The 16,247-nt window shown below is 30.4% G+C and overlaps 3 protein-coding genes across 3 annotated transcripts; 2 read left to right on the forward strand and 1 right to left on the reverse strand.

Moving 5' to 3' along the window:
- Window positions 1–525: 525 nt before the first annotated feature.
- Window positions 526–4,123, forward strand: LOC119682788 (ceramide kinase-like; the record flags this gene model as incomplete). The annotated part of the gene is given in 3 exon segments (XM_038096300.1): window positions 526–2,282; window positions 2,628–2,827; window positions 3,879–4,123. Coding segments are annotated over 3 exon segments (2,066 nt in total), but the record flags the coding sequence as incomplete, so codon positions are not given.
- Window positions 4,124–8,636: 4,513 nt separating this feature from the next.
- Window positions 8,637–9,766, forward strand: LOC119679650 (proteasome subunit beta type-4). The gene is made up of 3 exons (XM_038092120.1): window positions 8,637–8,889; window positions 8,960–9,458; window positions 9,517–9,766. The coding sequence occupies exons 1-3, from the start codon at window positions 8,756–8,758 to the stop codon at window positions 9,667–9,669; spliced, it is 786 nt and encodes a 261-aa protein (XP_037948048.1). The 5' UTR covers window positions 8,637–8,755; the 3' UTR covers window positions 9,670–9,766.
- A 2,163-nt stretch (window positions 9,767–11,929) lies between these two features.
- LOC119679908 (uncharacterized protein CG1161-like) lies at window positions 11,930–15,880 on the reverse strand. Its single transcript, XM_038092497.1, has 5 exons — window positions 15,719–15,880; window positions 15,487–15,662; window positions 15,283–15,391; window positions 12,525–12,650; window positions 11,930–12,177 (listed from the first exon to the last, which is right to left on the reverse strand). The coding sequence occupies exons 1-5, from the start codon at window positions 15,785–15,787 to the stop codon at window positions 12,013–12,015; spliced, it is 645 nt and encodes a 214-aa protein (XP_037948425.1). The 5' UTR covers window positions 15,788–15,880; the 3' UTR covers window positions 11,930–12,012.
- Between the last annotated feature and the right edge of the window lie 367 nt (window positions 15,881–16,247).

The raw sequence follows: 16,247 nt of genomic DNA on the forward strand, positions 1-16,247 counted from the left end.
ACCAGATGAGAGACGTGTTTTTTTACTAAGTATTTATACCATAAAAATAAGGATCGCCTGTCTAAGTAGTTCTGATAATTGTTAAGGAAAGTCACAAATTAACTTTTGCGATTGCAATTTATTAATGCCTTGGATGAAACGCATGATTATAACGTCGTAGGTATTTAGACGAAACCACGAAGAGATTATGTGTCAACTTGACTTTAGTTGGAACAAGGATAATACTTTCTGTAATAAAGTTCAGCGTTGTCAGAAATTTTTGTGGCAAATATGAATCGTACTGTACACCGCGGGATTATTCTTTAGATATCAACATAATCTCTGTTAGAAATGGCTTAGTCCTGTTGCAAAGGTACTTGAACTCGGAAGATACTTGTTGATAACATATCATCTATTAAGTCATTTTTGTTTGTTAGGTAATACTTAATAATAACTTCTTAATAATATTTTTAATTCTGTAAATAATATTTAATTAAAACAGGTTGTTTTTTTAATATTAATTTTACATATTTTCTATCTTTATAGAACTTGAATTCGAAACAGAGCAGCTCTCCAATAGAGCCGCGAATGCTGCAAAATATGGTAGCACCAGTAAATTAATACATATAAACGAAGTAATTCACGTTGCGAAGGGTAATACAAAATCAGCAACATGTCGTCGTGTTACACAGGCCACAAGCGATTTTAATACAACGATATCTAGCAACATCGAGCAACAGCGCCAACAACATGCCAACCAATCAACTTCAGCACCCACTGAGCAATATTTGACCATACACTATGCCGAGCGGATTAACAAATCACCAATCGACTGCAATCGCTGGCACATACGCGCACTCACGCTCTACAACTCGGATCCGTACGTGGTAAGACAATGGCACGCGTTACTACAAAAAATACTTAATAACTCCACGCGTTTGCGTGTACAACGTTTGTTGGTTTTCATCAATCCGTTCGGTGGGCGCAAGCAGGGTCTACAAATGTATGAGCGGTATTGTAAGCCTGTCTTTGAGCTCGCTGGTGTGGATGCATCGTGCATAATATCACAGCGTGCAAATCAAATACGTGATATACTTATGAGTCATGACCTAGGTTTGTTCGATGCAGTTTGTTGTGTTGGCGGTGATGGTACCGTAGCCGAAGTTATCAATGGTTTGGTGTTTCGTGCAATGCGTGATTTAGGCATAGATGCTATACGTCCTGCTTATATACCTAAGCCTGCGTTACCGGTCGGTATAATACCAGCAGGCAGTACTGATACTGTGGCGTACAGTTTGCACGGTACTTCAGATGTGCGAACTGCAGCTATACATGTGATATTAGGTCAACGTCGTGGTTTAGATATTTGTAGTGTACGCAATCGACAAGGAATTGTTCGGTTTTGTGCCAGTGCCTTTTCTTATGGCTATTTGGGTGATGTGGCGGCTAAAAGTGAAAGATATCGTTGGATGGGTACAAAACGCTATGAATTCACTGGTGTAAAATCATTTCTGCTTAATCGCGGTTATGAGGCCGAAATACGTATGTTGCTGGAAAGTGAAGAAGATGTGAATAGTAGGAACATGCGTGCTAGTATTCAGACTATAAATACCGCAGAACCTACTTCGACAACAGATTCTATTTGTTATGCTCACTGTCAACGTTGTAGCATTGCGCCTTCAGTTCAACCTGACGATGCACTTTCTTATAAATTGTTGAAATCCACAACAAGTGTAACTGATGGTGATATCGATAATCAAACTATAGATGATATGATGCCCCGTTCATCAAATATATCACTAAATGCTCAATTAAATGAAACTAAACTGCAAAACGATCAAACTGATAAGTGCATAAATTTTAATATGGAAGACTGTGATAAAAATATCGAAACTGAAAACCGAATTGAGGAATTGCTGAGTGTAACTAAATTAGAAGATGTGCAATTAAGAACTGAATTTAAACCTAATCAACAAGAAGAAGATCTTAAACAAAACTTAAAAGCAGACTCTACTTATGAAGCGCAAAGTATTCTCACAACCTCAAATAATTCCTTAAACAACAATTCTGTTAGTAGACTGCGAAATAGTCAAATACGAGCAGAAAATTGGAAAATTGTGAAGGGTCAATTTTTTATGATAACGGGTGCTAATATTACTTGCGCATGTACACGTAGTCCTAATGGTGTTTCCCGATACAGTCATCTGGGAGATGGCACCTTAGATCTGGTTTTGGTACGAAAGACTTCGTTAATTAGTAATGTTCGTCTAGTTTTAAATATGATGGGGCGCACTGGCGATATTGTAAGTTTAGAAGTACATCTTAGTAGTGTTGTATATTAAAGTATTATTTTATATCATACCAAATATGTGACTTTATGTATAATTATTTGATATGGGATATGGCACTGCGACCATCGGGTCTATTGTGCCCCCTTCTGGGCTTAGAGTATATCTCCAAGCCCTGTTGCTTTGATAATATATATATTCAAAATATTTTATACATTAAAATCTTGCAAGTGTAACTGATTTATATATCAGTATTCTTATTTGGTATTTTTAAATTATTGTATATCTTCTTATTTACGTTTAATAATGCTTATATTTTGTATTAATAGAATTAAATTGAATAAATATTTTAATCAATAGCGTAACTTGCCGTTCGTTGAAGTTTACCGCACAAAGAAATTCTCATTCCGTACGCCAAATATGTTGACAGCTGATGATGAGTATAGTATCAGTGGATCTTGCCAACCGATAACGGCAACGGCGGAAATTGAAGATGATCCTAATGTATCAAGCTGGAACTGTGATGGTGAAGTTGTAACCGATCTTGATGTTACAATGATGTAAGTAATTATTTTTAATGATAATATTGTTGATTGATTATTTTATTTGTTATATTTAAAGTAGTGTTTTATAGTGTTCAAGCATTATTAAATTCGAAAAATTTAATTAAACTCGAATTCCAACTTTTGTGTCCAACACTTCAAATGTTTAACCTATTAATCTATAGTAATGAATCTACTCTATGTTTCATTCTATTTTCCATTTTTTTAAGACAGCAACCATATATGTAATATTATGTATGTCTCCAAGCTCTGTTGCTTCGATAAAGAGTAGTATAGAACAAACTTTAGAGTTTTATTGCCTTTTCCGTGAAGGAGTCTATTCCGTATGTGTAAGGTGGTATTTTAGTTTACAGTATTGTTTTCAGATTCTTCTGATTTTAAGTTTTTCTTTTGAGATAAATCCATACAATCGTGGACTAAATATCTGTTATTGTTATAGGTATCAATAAGTAATTTGGATTGTTTCAGTTCTGGTAGATCATCCCAGTAATTCTTTTTGTTCTGATTCTCCTTCATTTTTATTAGAGAAAGGGGGTGCTATGTTCTAATCAACAGAAAGGTTCCGGCCCTTAGTGCGTTATGTGCATATTTATATGTATATTCAATATATTCAATCTCTATATATTAATATATATATATAGAATGAAGTTGAAATAATATTTAAATTTAATTTGATAATTGAATTTCTTTATTCAAACCTCACGCTCCGAGGAATATTGTTCGTTATAGTACTAATTAGCGACTAAGGTCAACTAATATAATAACCAGTCGGTACTTAAAACTGACATAAAGTTCTTTAAAGTTGCTATATTAAATTTTTTGAAATCCCCAGTTAACTGGTTTTAAATCTCAAATTCCCAATACTTTTTGAACTGCTATACACATTTACCAACTAGTCACTTCCGATCGTCATGAAACAAATTTGATAATCTTACTTTCGTGCTCAATATTTTAATATAGATTGAAAGCAATAAAAGATAAATTGAATAATTTTTAATATTATTGGAATATTTCAAAAACTTATATTACTTTTACTTTTTTCTTACAGTTCTCATTGTCAACTCATTGATGTTTTTATGCGTGGTCCATACTCCTACACAAAACCGACTGTTAATGAAGGACGAAGCAAAATTTGCTGTTGCTTTCCAACAAATTAATTTGGTTAACTTGACTGCTAAATAAGATATGGAACCACATTTTCGAAAGTACTATAACAGTTCACTAGGAGTAATTACGATATGCAAAATATTAACAACTTCCAACAATTATAATAAGTATTAAAGAAACAAAGCTTTAAATATTTAGACATTCAAAATAATTTTAGAAATGGTTTTTAATTAGTTATAAATTAATGAAGAGATAGGAAATTATAAAATTAAAATTTTGAATATATGATTCCATTTTAATTTTAAATAAGACGTAAGGCGAATTGTGTATATATTGTAGACTAGAGTTTTAAATGTGTTAAACATTCTTATATCATATTCAAATACTATAACTTTATATCTAGGCTATAACTGTATTTAGACTTACAACTATCGAACCTTATTAGCACATTTTTGTATGGATTTGATATAAAAAGTAACTGGTATTACTACACATTTGTCGAGTTAATTGTGTAGTGTAAACGTATTGTTAAAAATGTTATCCCAAGACATTACCGGTAAATGGAATAATATATTTCATTATTGATTAATTTGTTTATAAGTAATTATAAATATGATGATTATTATATAAATATTATTGAATGATTATTACCTTAATATAATTTTAAACTACTTTAATTTTAGCTTATGCTTTTATGCCAGTTTTTAAAAAATTCCAATTATTTATGCACGAGTTTAATAAATATTATATAGATTTATATAAATATTAAACGTATATAATTTAATGTCATGACAAGAATGAACTGATGACTTTTATAACTTTAAAATTAAAAGAAATAATTATCATATTTTAAAAGATAATTATAGTTTATTCTAAAGAAATGTCAATGTTATTTAATATTATTGCTAATATCATTAGTATTAAATTATCTAGAAATGTTGTCAGTTCAAGTTTTTGTGATAGTAACAATAAAATTTATTAAGTGAATATCCATTATACACCCCAAATCCGTTATTATATCTAAAATATATTTCACTCTCTACCAAAACATTTCTTATATAAAATGGTTTGCTAAAATGGTTTGTAAAATAAACAAAGCTTATGTCTTTTAGTTATAGGAAACGATATAGTTTTTAAATACCTTATATACATTTGGTTTCAGTATATTTTTTAATACATTCCATTTAAAGTATTAATATAAAAGCGAATTATATAAAAATTATTAGAAAAATATTGAATAAAATTAACAATCATTTTTTTATAGTTAAATGCGGTAATTTCGTAAATTGTTAATGAAACTCCTACGAGTTTTTTATATCCAATAAACTATTGCAAATATTCGCCACAGATGTTTTTTTTTAAATGTACTAAATATATAATTATAGGTCTATTCCAGGAGCTACTCGTAGTAAAACTTAAGTAAAACACAAGTAAAGTACAAACTGATTACGTAAATCTTTACACAGATTTCCATGGAACAGCTTTGTGTAAAGTCTGGCGAGAACACTAGTGCCGCACAAATAAACAATACAAAAATTTAAATTCAAACCAAAACAGCTGATTCACACCTCAACATAAATTTTACTTGAAATAAAATGTAGGAGTAAAGTCTGTGTAATATTTTCAAATTTCGACAGTGATGTTACGCTCTCTCAGATGCTCTCATTTACTCGAAAATTTGCTCTCATTTACTCGCATTTGTGTATACACAGTGTTACTCAAAGTTACTACGAGTAGCTCGTGGTACAGACCTAATATAATAAATATTTTAATTTAAAATATGGTGCCAGATTTATCCATATAATATCAGAGATAACTAAATCATATACATGTCCAAATTAGTATAATACTTTTGGGCATAGAATTTTCTATTTTTTGTGCCTGAAACTGTTTAATAAAGAAAACTTGTTAATATTAGTTTTGTAAAAGAGAATACTCTCTTCTTTTGTACTGATGACAAACGATCGGTAGCAATGTATCCACATCTATTCTTCGGAAGTAGACGGCACTGTAGAAAACTACAAGGATTTTTCATTCATAGGAAATATACGTTGAAGTATTTTGTAAACGTGGTATAACGTACATGGAGAAATCGCTTGAAATTTTTAAGATTATATATTTTTCACATATATAATAATCAAAATATGTTTTTCGTACTCATTCAAAGTGTTGTAACTATTGATAGACGATAGTCTAATTACTATCGATAGTCAAGACCTTTATTTTGCAACAATTATGTTGCTATTATACATTCTTAGTGCAATATATATATAATACAATATAGTTTTCTTCACTGATTTTAATTACCAAATTAAAAAAATTAGCAACAAAATTTTCACGCTCCGAGTTGATATATGCGAGAGAAAACTCATTCTTGCAAGAGCTTTATAATAATTACATGCTTCCTCTTGTCATTTATTTGATTTAGTTATCTTTAATAAAACATCTTTTCTTATTTTATATACTATAATAAATGATTTTAATGAATCACATTTTATTTTTTAATTTTAGAATTTTATATGAAATAAATTTATAAAATACTAAATAAAAAGTTTTTAAATAAAATTTAAGCTGTTTTTAATTTTTGTCTAAATTAAAAACTATCAAGAATTATAGTATACTATTATTCTTGAAAGCTACAACTGTACTTTTAAACAAATATAAAGAGTAGGTGTATAAGAAAAGTGGATTCGTATGGGATAGGTTCAAGTTGTAGTTCCTAGTTTAAGTCTTCAGGTCATTAAAAGATCAAATAAGCAGCACCAACGGAACAAAATTTACTTTTGGGTCAATTTAAAATTGACTGGATTTAATCAAAACATATTACTAAGAGATTGTGGCTGAAGACAGAAGACGGAACGCTTTTAAAAACAGATGTCGATTAAATAAATAAAATCACTATTTTTATATTTCATGATCCGATTTCATTAGTTGTTTATATTGAGGCGATAAATTGAAGGTGAGCTGAATAGAGTGAAAAACACGAGAAGTTTTTATATTCAGCTCAGAAAAAATACCACAACACTAGCTGTTCTTAAACTCATTCCATAAACTAAGCATAGGAACAGAAAGTGATAGTAGGAGATGGTAGGATATTTAAATCTATCGAAATGTATAGTTTTCAGTAGGGTATAGTATGTAATGTATAATTGGAAATAAATAGTACATACTTTTGATAGATTTTAATATTGGGTTAGAGTCTAGAGTTTGAACATTTGTTAAGCGAAATAAATTATAGAAGTAAAAACGAGAGAAATTTTTCTTTGACCCATGCCACACTTAAGCAATTTTTTAAGGAGTAATTTTGGTGCAATAATTTTTATTGATTGCTACACTTGATGAATTCTGCAGTTTGAAGAGTTGTATATATCAACTCAGCTTGTTTATGTGTGGAAACATTTTAAGAAATAATTCAACATTTACTCAAACTATTTACAAATTAGATATAAATTTCTTGCTTTCGCTAAAATTAAATAGATAAAATAATTTAGTAATGAAATCGTAAAATAAAAAATTAAAAAAACTACACATGAAAAATATTGTGCATATATTATTATTATTGTTAGGGGATGTGGCACTACGACCGTCGGGTCTATTGTGCATCCTTTTGGGCTTAGAGCACGTCTTTAAGCACTGTTGCGTCAGTAAAAAGTAGTATACAACCCACTTTACAGAGTTTTATTGCCTCTTCCGTAAAAATATGCATTCCAAGGAGTCTATTTCGTATGTGCATTAGCGCGGGGCGTTCTAACAGCACAGCACAGTAGCCGATTCTTCATTCTCTTCACAGAATCTACAGTTTGCATCCGTAAATATGCTCAGTTTGTAAAGTGGTGTTTTAGTCTACAGTGCCCTGTTAGGATTCCTGTGATGATTCTAAGTTATTCTTTTGATAGGTTCATAGAATTCTGGTATCCCTTATTGTTATAGGTACCCATAAGTAATTTGAATTGTTTTAATCCTGGTATATCTCAGTAATCGTTTTTATTCTAGTTCTACTTTATTTTTATGAGAGAAAGGAGCGTACTATTTCCTAGTCCCAAAATGGCTGCTCCTTTCCTGGCTAGTTTGTCCGCGTATTCGTTTTCGCGTACGCCAGTATGTCCCGGTAGCTAAAGAATCGATAGGTGATTTGTTTCACCCAGCAGATTTAGCTTATCAAGGTAGTTTAGTCTTGAGGTCACTTGATGCGAGTTCAGTGCCTTGATCATCGCATGGCTGTGTGTCGGTATTGCAATATTTTGTGCATATATTGGTTTCATAACATTTTCAACAGCATCAAAGTATGAGTAAAATCAATTTACTGAACGCAATAAACTGTGCGAAAACTGTTATAAAAACTAATTTTAATTCTTAATTTTACCTGTGTTTACCTCAGGTGCACATAATTAAATTTATGTTTTGTTATTTTATCAGAAGTAATTTAAAACTTTTACTGACAAAATATATAATCCATAGTTTATTTAAAGCGAATATATAGTTTAAAGAGAACTAAGCATTCTGTTTCAAAAAATATTTTATTAGCACTTGCAAATACTCACCAGATGTAAAGTACTTAAAAATAAAACAAATAAAATGGAGCAGCAAAAAGGGTTGAGAATTGAAAATATTATTCTTATTATTAAATTGAATAAGAAACTTTTTATAAAAAAGAGTAGCATGGTAACTCTGCCAACTGTCACTGCAAGTAGCGAACAGAGCTAATGTGTTAACGTCAAACTCTATTTGTGTCTTGTCATTTTTTAATTTTCCTTCGTCATTTGCGTGAAGTACGCTGAATTAAATAAACAATTTTTAAGAGTTCGAAATATAGTAAAAATGTTCAACGGTGGTAATAGTGCGTTTCCAACAGAATTTTGGCAGAATGGTCCATCACCAGGAAGTTTTTATAATTTCACTAGTGGTGGAGTTGCACAAACAATGCCGGCAGACATTGGTAAACAGCATTCATTGTGAGTACAAAATTGAAATTAAACTTTTAAAATATCTAATTTTATACTTTATATAAAAAAATATTAACAGCACACCAGCTACAACTGGCACATCGGTAGTCGGTATTAAATATGAAAATGGTGTACTTATTGCTGCAGATACACTGGTTTCATATGGCAATTTGGCACGTTTCACAGACGTCGAACGTGTCTTCAAAGTAAATGATTTTACCATTATTGGCACTGGTGGTGATTATGCCGATTTTCAAAATCTCCAACAAAGTATAAATCAAAAAGTTGTTGAGGATATGTGCAGCGGTGACAAATTGCAAATGAAACCAAAATCATTGTATAATTGGCTAACACGAGTTTTGTACAATCGTCGCAGTCGTATGAATCCTTTATTCCTTAATATGGTTGTCGGCGGAATGGAAAATGGTAAACCATTTCTAGGTCACATCGACTTACGTGGTAGTGCTTACGAATCTGAGGTTATTGCAACTGGATTTGGACAACACTTAGCATTACCACTCATACGCGAAGCTCTGCAACCTGGTAAACCTATTTCAGAACAACAAGCTTTCGAATTGGTAAGATGTGACGTTTAATTTTTTTTAATTTTATTTCTTATTATTAAATTCTTTACAGTTGCATAAAGTAATGGAGGTGTTGTATTATCGTGACTGCCGTGCACATCCAAAATATACTGTTGCTGTTTGTACAGAGGCCGGTACTGAAATTAAGGGACCATTCCGTGTTGATGAGAATTGGGCTCTTGCCTCTCTAATTGAAGGTTATTAGTTAGCGTCGTTGCTTATTAATTTTATAAAAACTAAATTTTAATAAAAATATAAGATAGCTTTCACAATAAAATACCATGGAAAATGGAGCATTGAAATTTCTATTTAATTCAACTTTATGTCTGTTAGAACTTTTTTAATTAAGAATTCGTTCTATAATTGTCATCCGACTTAAAGTCTTACCAATTTGAAGAAACAGCAGAAAATATATTTGGAATAAAATGTTAGAGCAATGCTGTTCGTAAAATTATGTAAACCGATCCAATTTCAAATTCGTTCTCTTGTGTGCAGTGGAGAAATTGATGGAATACATTTTTTATACTTTATTCTATTATACTTTTTATTTTATTTTTTAAAATAAAGTTTTTTATTAATTAGTTGCCCCAGTTAGCATATACTTTAATTGAATTGCGTTAAAATTCCTTTTCAATGTCTTAGAACATAACGTTTCAAGAAATATTAGCGAAAGTCTATTTAGAATGGCAATGTAAACGTTATTTCATAAAAGAAATTTCATTATTATGAACGGCTGTAAGTCATCTTATCTGATAGACACTGGGACCACTAAACTGATTGTAGAATTTATCAATGTAGTCGCGATACAAATGCAAGCATCGATGAATGCAGTCTGTTGATATATGTATTGTGATAAGGTGGATTATAATAAATTGGTTTTGCTACTGCAATTGTACTTCCAATTGTTGATCTTCGATCAGACTTTTTACTATACACGGACATTTGATCTCAAATAAATCGGTTACATCTTGTCAAAGTAACATTTTCAATGTGAGGGATTGTAGCAACATATTATGTCCATGTTGAATGTAGTTCCTCCATTGCAAAATTGATCGGTGCAATCTAGGTACTAATACACGGATAGACGAATTTAATTGACTGTTGGGTTTGGTTTCAATAGCCAGTTTGGAGAGAAAACAATTTGTTTGTCAGCATTCCTTGAGAATTTGATTTTTGGTCAGAGCTCTTATTGTAAGTTGCAGATATGGCTTCTTTTGTGTAAAGAACATATCAAAAAAGCATCAGTTAGTATATTGGGACGGGATTTGAACAAAAAAGTTTTTGTTCAGCTTAATGTCTACTATATCTATATTGTGAGATGTTGGAACAGTGCGCCGTCCATCATGTGGCCACACTGAAGTGAAGGATTAACTGAAGTAGACCAAGCAACATCGGATCATTTTTCGTCCTTCGATTCTTGGATATCGTCACTGAGTTAAAGCCAAAATGATTTCCGTTCGCATAACTGCATCTCTTGCTAGTGCAAGCATTTCATATAGCTTGAGGTTGGCTTTCAAGTGATCAGTATGCGAAATGAAGCTATCCACTTATCGACATCGACCACTTTCAACATCCTTCCATTATATTTAGCGGCGTGGTATTTTCTAATGGAACCATTTTTCAATGTGATTTATTACTTCGATATCATTTGCAGACTGTTTACTTTTCATAATCCCCCATTTTATCATAAGCATTATCATACATTTAGCGGTATTTATTGTTACTCGTAATGTAATAATCAAGACAATTATAAAGCGCATTTTTAAAATAAAGAGTTTTAAACAGTAAATAACAGCTAATTGGTAACATATCTGTATATTCATAACATTTGTATATCCTCAAGCTTTGATAACGCATTTAGATTAATGCTTATATAATTTCGACATAGCTTTAACTCCGTCTGAATAATTTAACCCCACACCCCGACCCCCTTACTAATTAAGCTTTACAAAAAAACGTTTTGACCAATAATTCCAAAAAAAAAATCCTTAGGCAGGTATGGGTTAATCACGCTACGCAACTATAACGTCACTCATTAAAAAACAAGCGAATTGGCAGCACTGTTTACAAATGTTAAAAAGTCCGCCGTTAAAGTTTAAATGTCATCAAGTCCACAATGGTAAAGTTTAAATGGCGGCTCACTGTCGCAGATATAAACCTTTACCGATTTTTAAAGCTTTAATAATTTCATGGTTTAATATAACAGTTGAAGACAATGTTTAGGAAATAGAAAAAATTATACATTTGGTGTATAAATAATTTATTGTTAAATAATTAAAGTTGGAAAAAATTCGATGAGATCCTCAAACATATATTGCTATTTTAAATTTTGTTCGAATTGGTTAAATAAAAACGGCTACAACAACAAAGATGACATACATACATGTTTCTATACTAGTTAAGTTTTTAATTGGAATTAACAAGTTGCACAAATAATTTTTGTTCAAAATATAAATAAATAAATTTGCAAATATAATATAGAATATAAACCAATTATACCCGTGTTATGTATACATATATATAGATTATTTTCTTAATTTGGATTTGCTTAGTTTAACATTGTACGCCGATCGTAAATATGGCGACGTTGCTCACGCACTTGACGTTTCCATTTGTCCTGCTGGTGACCTACACGATTCAAGACATTTGCACGTGAATTTAACTCCTGATTTCTTGAGCTGGGCATTGGCGGTGTAGTGGAGGTTGTATCATCCTAGTTTTAAAAAGAAATATAGAATTTTTTGTTAAAAACATTACGAATGCCAAAAATAATTTTTTAAGCTAAAAAAAGTATCCAAAAAAAAAAATTTCAGTGATGTGTGCAACAAGTTAACAAACAAAAAAAAAAAAACAGCAAAAATGCACGTTAAAACGAAAGATGTGTCCCTTTGTGCTGTTGTCGTACAAAAGCACAAAGTTCAGGTTAGTAAACAAAATCAATACATTAAGTGTAATATGGGAACAATAACTTAAAAAAAAACATATAATAAAATATTAATCAGAGTCTTTATTGGAATTCACTAAAAGACTATATTGTACGCTTGGATATTTGATATGTACATCTTCATTGGTATGCTCCTGATAGTTCGCCTTCACACGTTTGTTCAGCAATGGATCCAGGCACATCAGGAACAGCATATAGATTACCAATATGGAAATGATCCATATAACAATTATAACAACGACCTGTAATGGAATTGGAGGAAACCAGGTTAGTGTTATTAGAATTATGCATATAAATATTATATTTATTGTTAATTAAATAAATAATATATAAAATAAGCATTTTATATTATAAAATAAAAAAAGTTAAGAATTTGTATTAAAGTAATTAAATCACACATAAAGCATGTTTTCTGTACTAAGTAGACTTATTTTATAATTAATATATGAGCATTTATGTTGCAAATAAATAAATAGCTTATGAAATTTCAACTATCAATAATTCATTCGCAAAGGATAGTCCACTTTTTCGCACTATTCATTAAAGATAATATTATATTTACATATGTACAAACAAACAAACTTCTTACTACACAAGACAACATTGTTGTTATTGCAGATATATATGTATTGTAATCTTATATTAACTTGTACTTAAATAGCATAGTTTTTATAATTACAGTAAAAATTTTCTTAAATCTCTTCTCTCATTTGTAAACGTTATTTTACAACAAATCTTTTTTTATTATTAATTGGAACAATTAAATCATTTTGATTGGATCCCTGTCCTCAAAACAAAAGAGGGGGATCCAACGAAAAAAAGGTGCGTGGCAATGAATTTCCGCTCGAAACAGTATTTACTGTATTTGTAACTTGTGAATGAACACTTTTTCTAATACTAAATTCTTTTTATTATTACATATTTCAAACAATTAAACCCTTTTGACTGGACTCTCATTTTGAACGAATGAAAGGTGCATGGGAATGAATTTTCGCTTGAAAGAGTTTTCAATGCAAGAACTAAATGTTGTCTTCGTTTGTTGATTTTCGCAAAAGAGAATAGTGACTTTCCCTTTAGACTTCATCAAATCAAACGAAAAATGGGATATAGAACATTTACGGAATGTGATATCACAAACACCACCATTAAGTACTACTTAAACATTTTTGAAGAATAAATAAGAACACATATTGAGCAATGATATTTGCAAATAAGAGTACATATAGTTGAAATAAATAAGGACATACAATGTAATAGTTAATAAGGATGAAAGCTCAAAATAATACATAAAAGTCGCCATTTGAAGAACTATGATAAATATAATAAAAAAAATACCTGAGCTTGAGAATAATTTTGCATTCAGGATTGTATTGACTGTATACGTAAAGAATTACCACGAATGAATATTTAGTTGTCCAAAAATAATTAAGATAGCGACAAATAATGAAAAGCAGTGAATGGAAAAAAAAAATTATACTATAGTTGAAGTTCTAGTATAAGATCGCTGCAAACGTCTTGTTTCTTTTATTATTTGTTTCATTTTCAAATTTTAAAAAATGAAACAAGTGAAAATATGATACTACATATCTCGATTTATGATCAATACATACGATCGATGATTCAAAAAAAAAAAAATTTGATTTAAAACATTCGTTAATCTGAATACAAAAAAAAACAAGACCAAAGCAGCTGCATATTGTGTCACCAACATACATCTGTTTTTGTCTTTTCTCTGGTATGTGCATTAAATAATAAGAAGTCATGTAGAACTTAACATGGTTACATCATCTCCAATAAAATGAAATTTCTCTAAAACACAATTGACTCAAATGCATAATGAATGAAGTGAAAGTCCAACTCAAAGGTTGTTAACAAATGATGATGAACGTAGAATAGGACCACTTACTTTCAAATATGAAAACTGTTAATATGAAAACTGGACTTTCTGCATGTTTAAAATAATTCAGATAATTCTCCTATATAAAAGTTACAATAATCCAAGTTATGTTTATTGCATATAATTGATGTCAGATATTACGTAGGAATACGTTAATTTCTTGTTTAATACATAACTGAGTTTTGCTTTTCATTAGTTAACTTTGATGATTGAGTATTAGTAAAATAAACCATAGTATTTTCTAAAATAGTACAGTAGTTAACATTTGATCCTGATGAGAGTAAAATGCATTACGTATATGCATATTGTAGGAGTTGCTTCTTTTTCATAGCCAACCTCTGTGAAAAAGATTTCACTACTCACTTTTAGGGCCAGCAGCTACTACGTCCTTTTCAAACAAGGATGATGAGCAATAGCTTCACTTCACGAAAACTTTTGGGGTGCCTAAAAGCATTTCTAAATTATCACTTAACTTTAACTTAATCGAGTACAAGAAACCTTTGTCGTATCTAATTTGTATAAAAGTTTTTTAAAATTAACAACTAAAACATTTATATTTAGTAAATATTTGCTCGAATATATGCAAAATATCATTACAAGAATTAGCAGATACAGCCCATTTCATTAGAAAAGATGACTGAATGACAACAATTACATACAAAAAGAACAACTAAAACCGTATTTTGCATTAAAAATGTATTTTGTTGTTGAATATATCACTAACCTACTCTATCCTCATTTCACTATAACCGAGTCCTGTGATCGAATTAGGTCTTTTATGTTAATAATTGATCCTAAACTAGTAGAAGACATGCAGCCTTGCGTGTGAAGGCTCGAATATCTCCCGAGGATTTTGCAGTATACAAATCGCACAACAAAAAAAAAATTTATAAAACATTTTACTGTATCTAAAATTGTTTTGCCGTACTTCTAAATTTTTAAAAATTAAACTATTAAATTATTTTCTTAATAGTTACCTTCGTTAATGTAGTATTCCGTGCTTTATGTTTGCACTTGCATTCCTGACATATTTCCAACTGCTTGCCATTTTCGCTGAGGCGTGGCAGCAAAGCACCGTCACAAACACTGAGTAAGTGGGTGAAAAAGAATATGGTTAAATAAATAAAAAAAAATGATTAAAATAATAACAATTCCTATGCAACAGACAAGACATGACTTACCAAGTTTTAGGCGTTGTACTATTGGGAGATGCAGCTGTACTTGATGCCAAAACATTTGTTGCAATTGTACTACTGATTATTTTACTAACATTTGCAACGTCAACATTGTGTGATACATTTGCATTTGAAGCTGGAACGTTACTTGAAGTTAGATTGCTTAAAGCTGCCGATTCAGCCTGCGTCAATGCAAGATACTTAATTTCATTCGCACATATGAATTTTATTAACTTACCCATGTCACGCCAATCAAGTAACATATTGCAAGCAAACCAATATACAGTAATAAACGCTTATGCGCCATTAATTTGCTAATTATATACTTCTTTAAAGAAATTATATTGAATACTGATAAATTTTCTCTGTCTGTGAAGTAAATCAAGAACAGCTGATTAATTAGTGTTGTTTTGCTAATCAAAAGTTATCGAAAGTATTAAACAGCGAAATATGTTCTTATCATCGAATGGACGCAAGTTTGGTATTAACAAATTAATATCACTTTAATAAATTATTTTGTGTATTGCACATTTAAAAATATACTAATTCTGAATATTATTATTAAAAATAAAATATAAAAGTATTATATTGAATTTTTATTAAATAGTCCTATTGAGCAGAAACTTCAACTGTTTTCTTTTATATAGTGTTTATACTGGCCAAAAATGATTCATTTCAAATAAGTCATATGAAAATGTTTACATTCGTTATAATTCATTTGTTCTTATTTCAAACAGCTGATTTTTCCACTTGTTTGTTCCCAAAAT

This window comes from Teleopsis dalmanni, chromosome 2, assembly GCF_002237135.1.
Source record: "Teleopsis dalmanni isolate 2A chromosome 2, ASM223713v2, whole genome shotgun sequence".
NCBI lineage: Eukaryota > Metazoa > Arthropoda > Insecta > Diptera > Diopsidae > Teleopsis > Teleopsis dalmanni.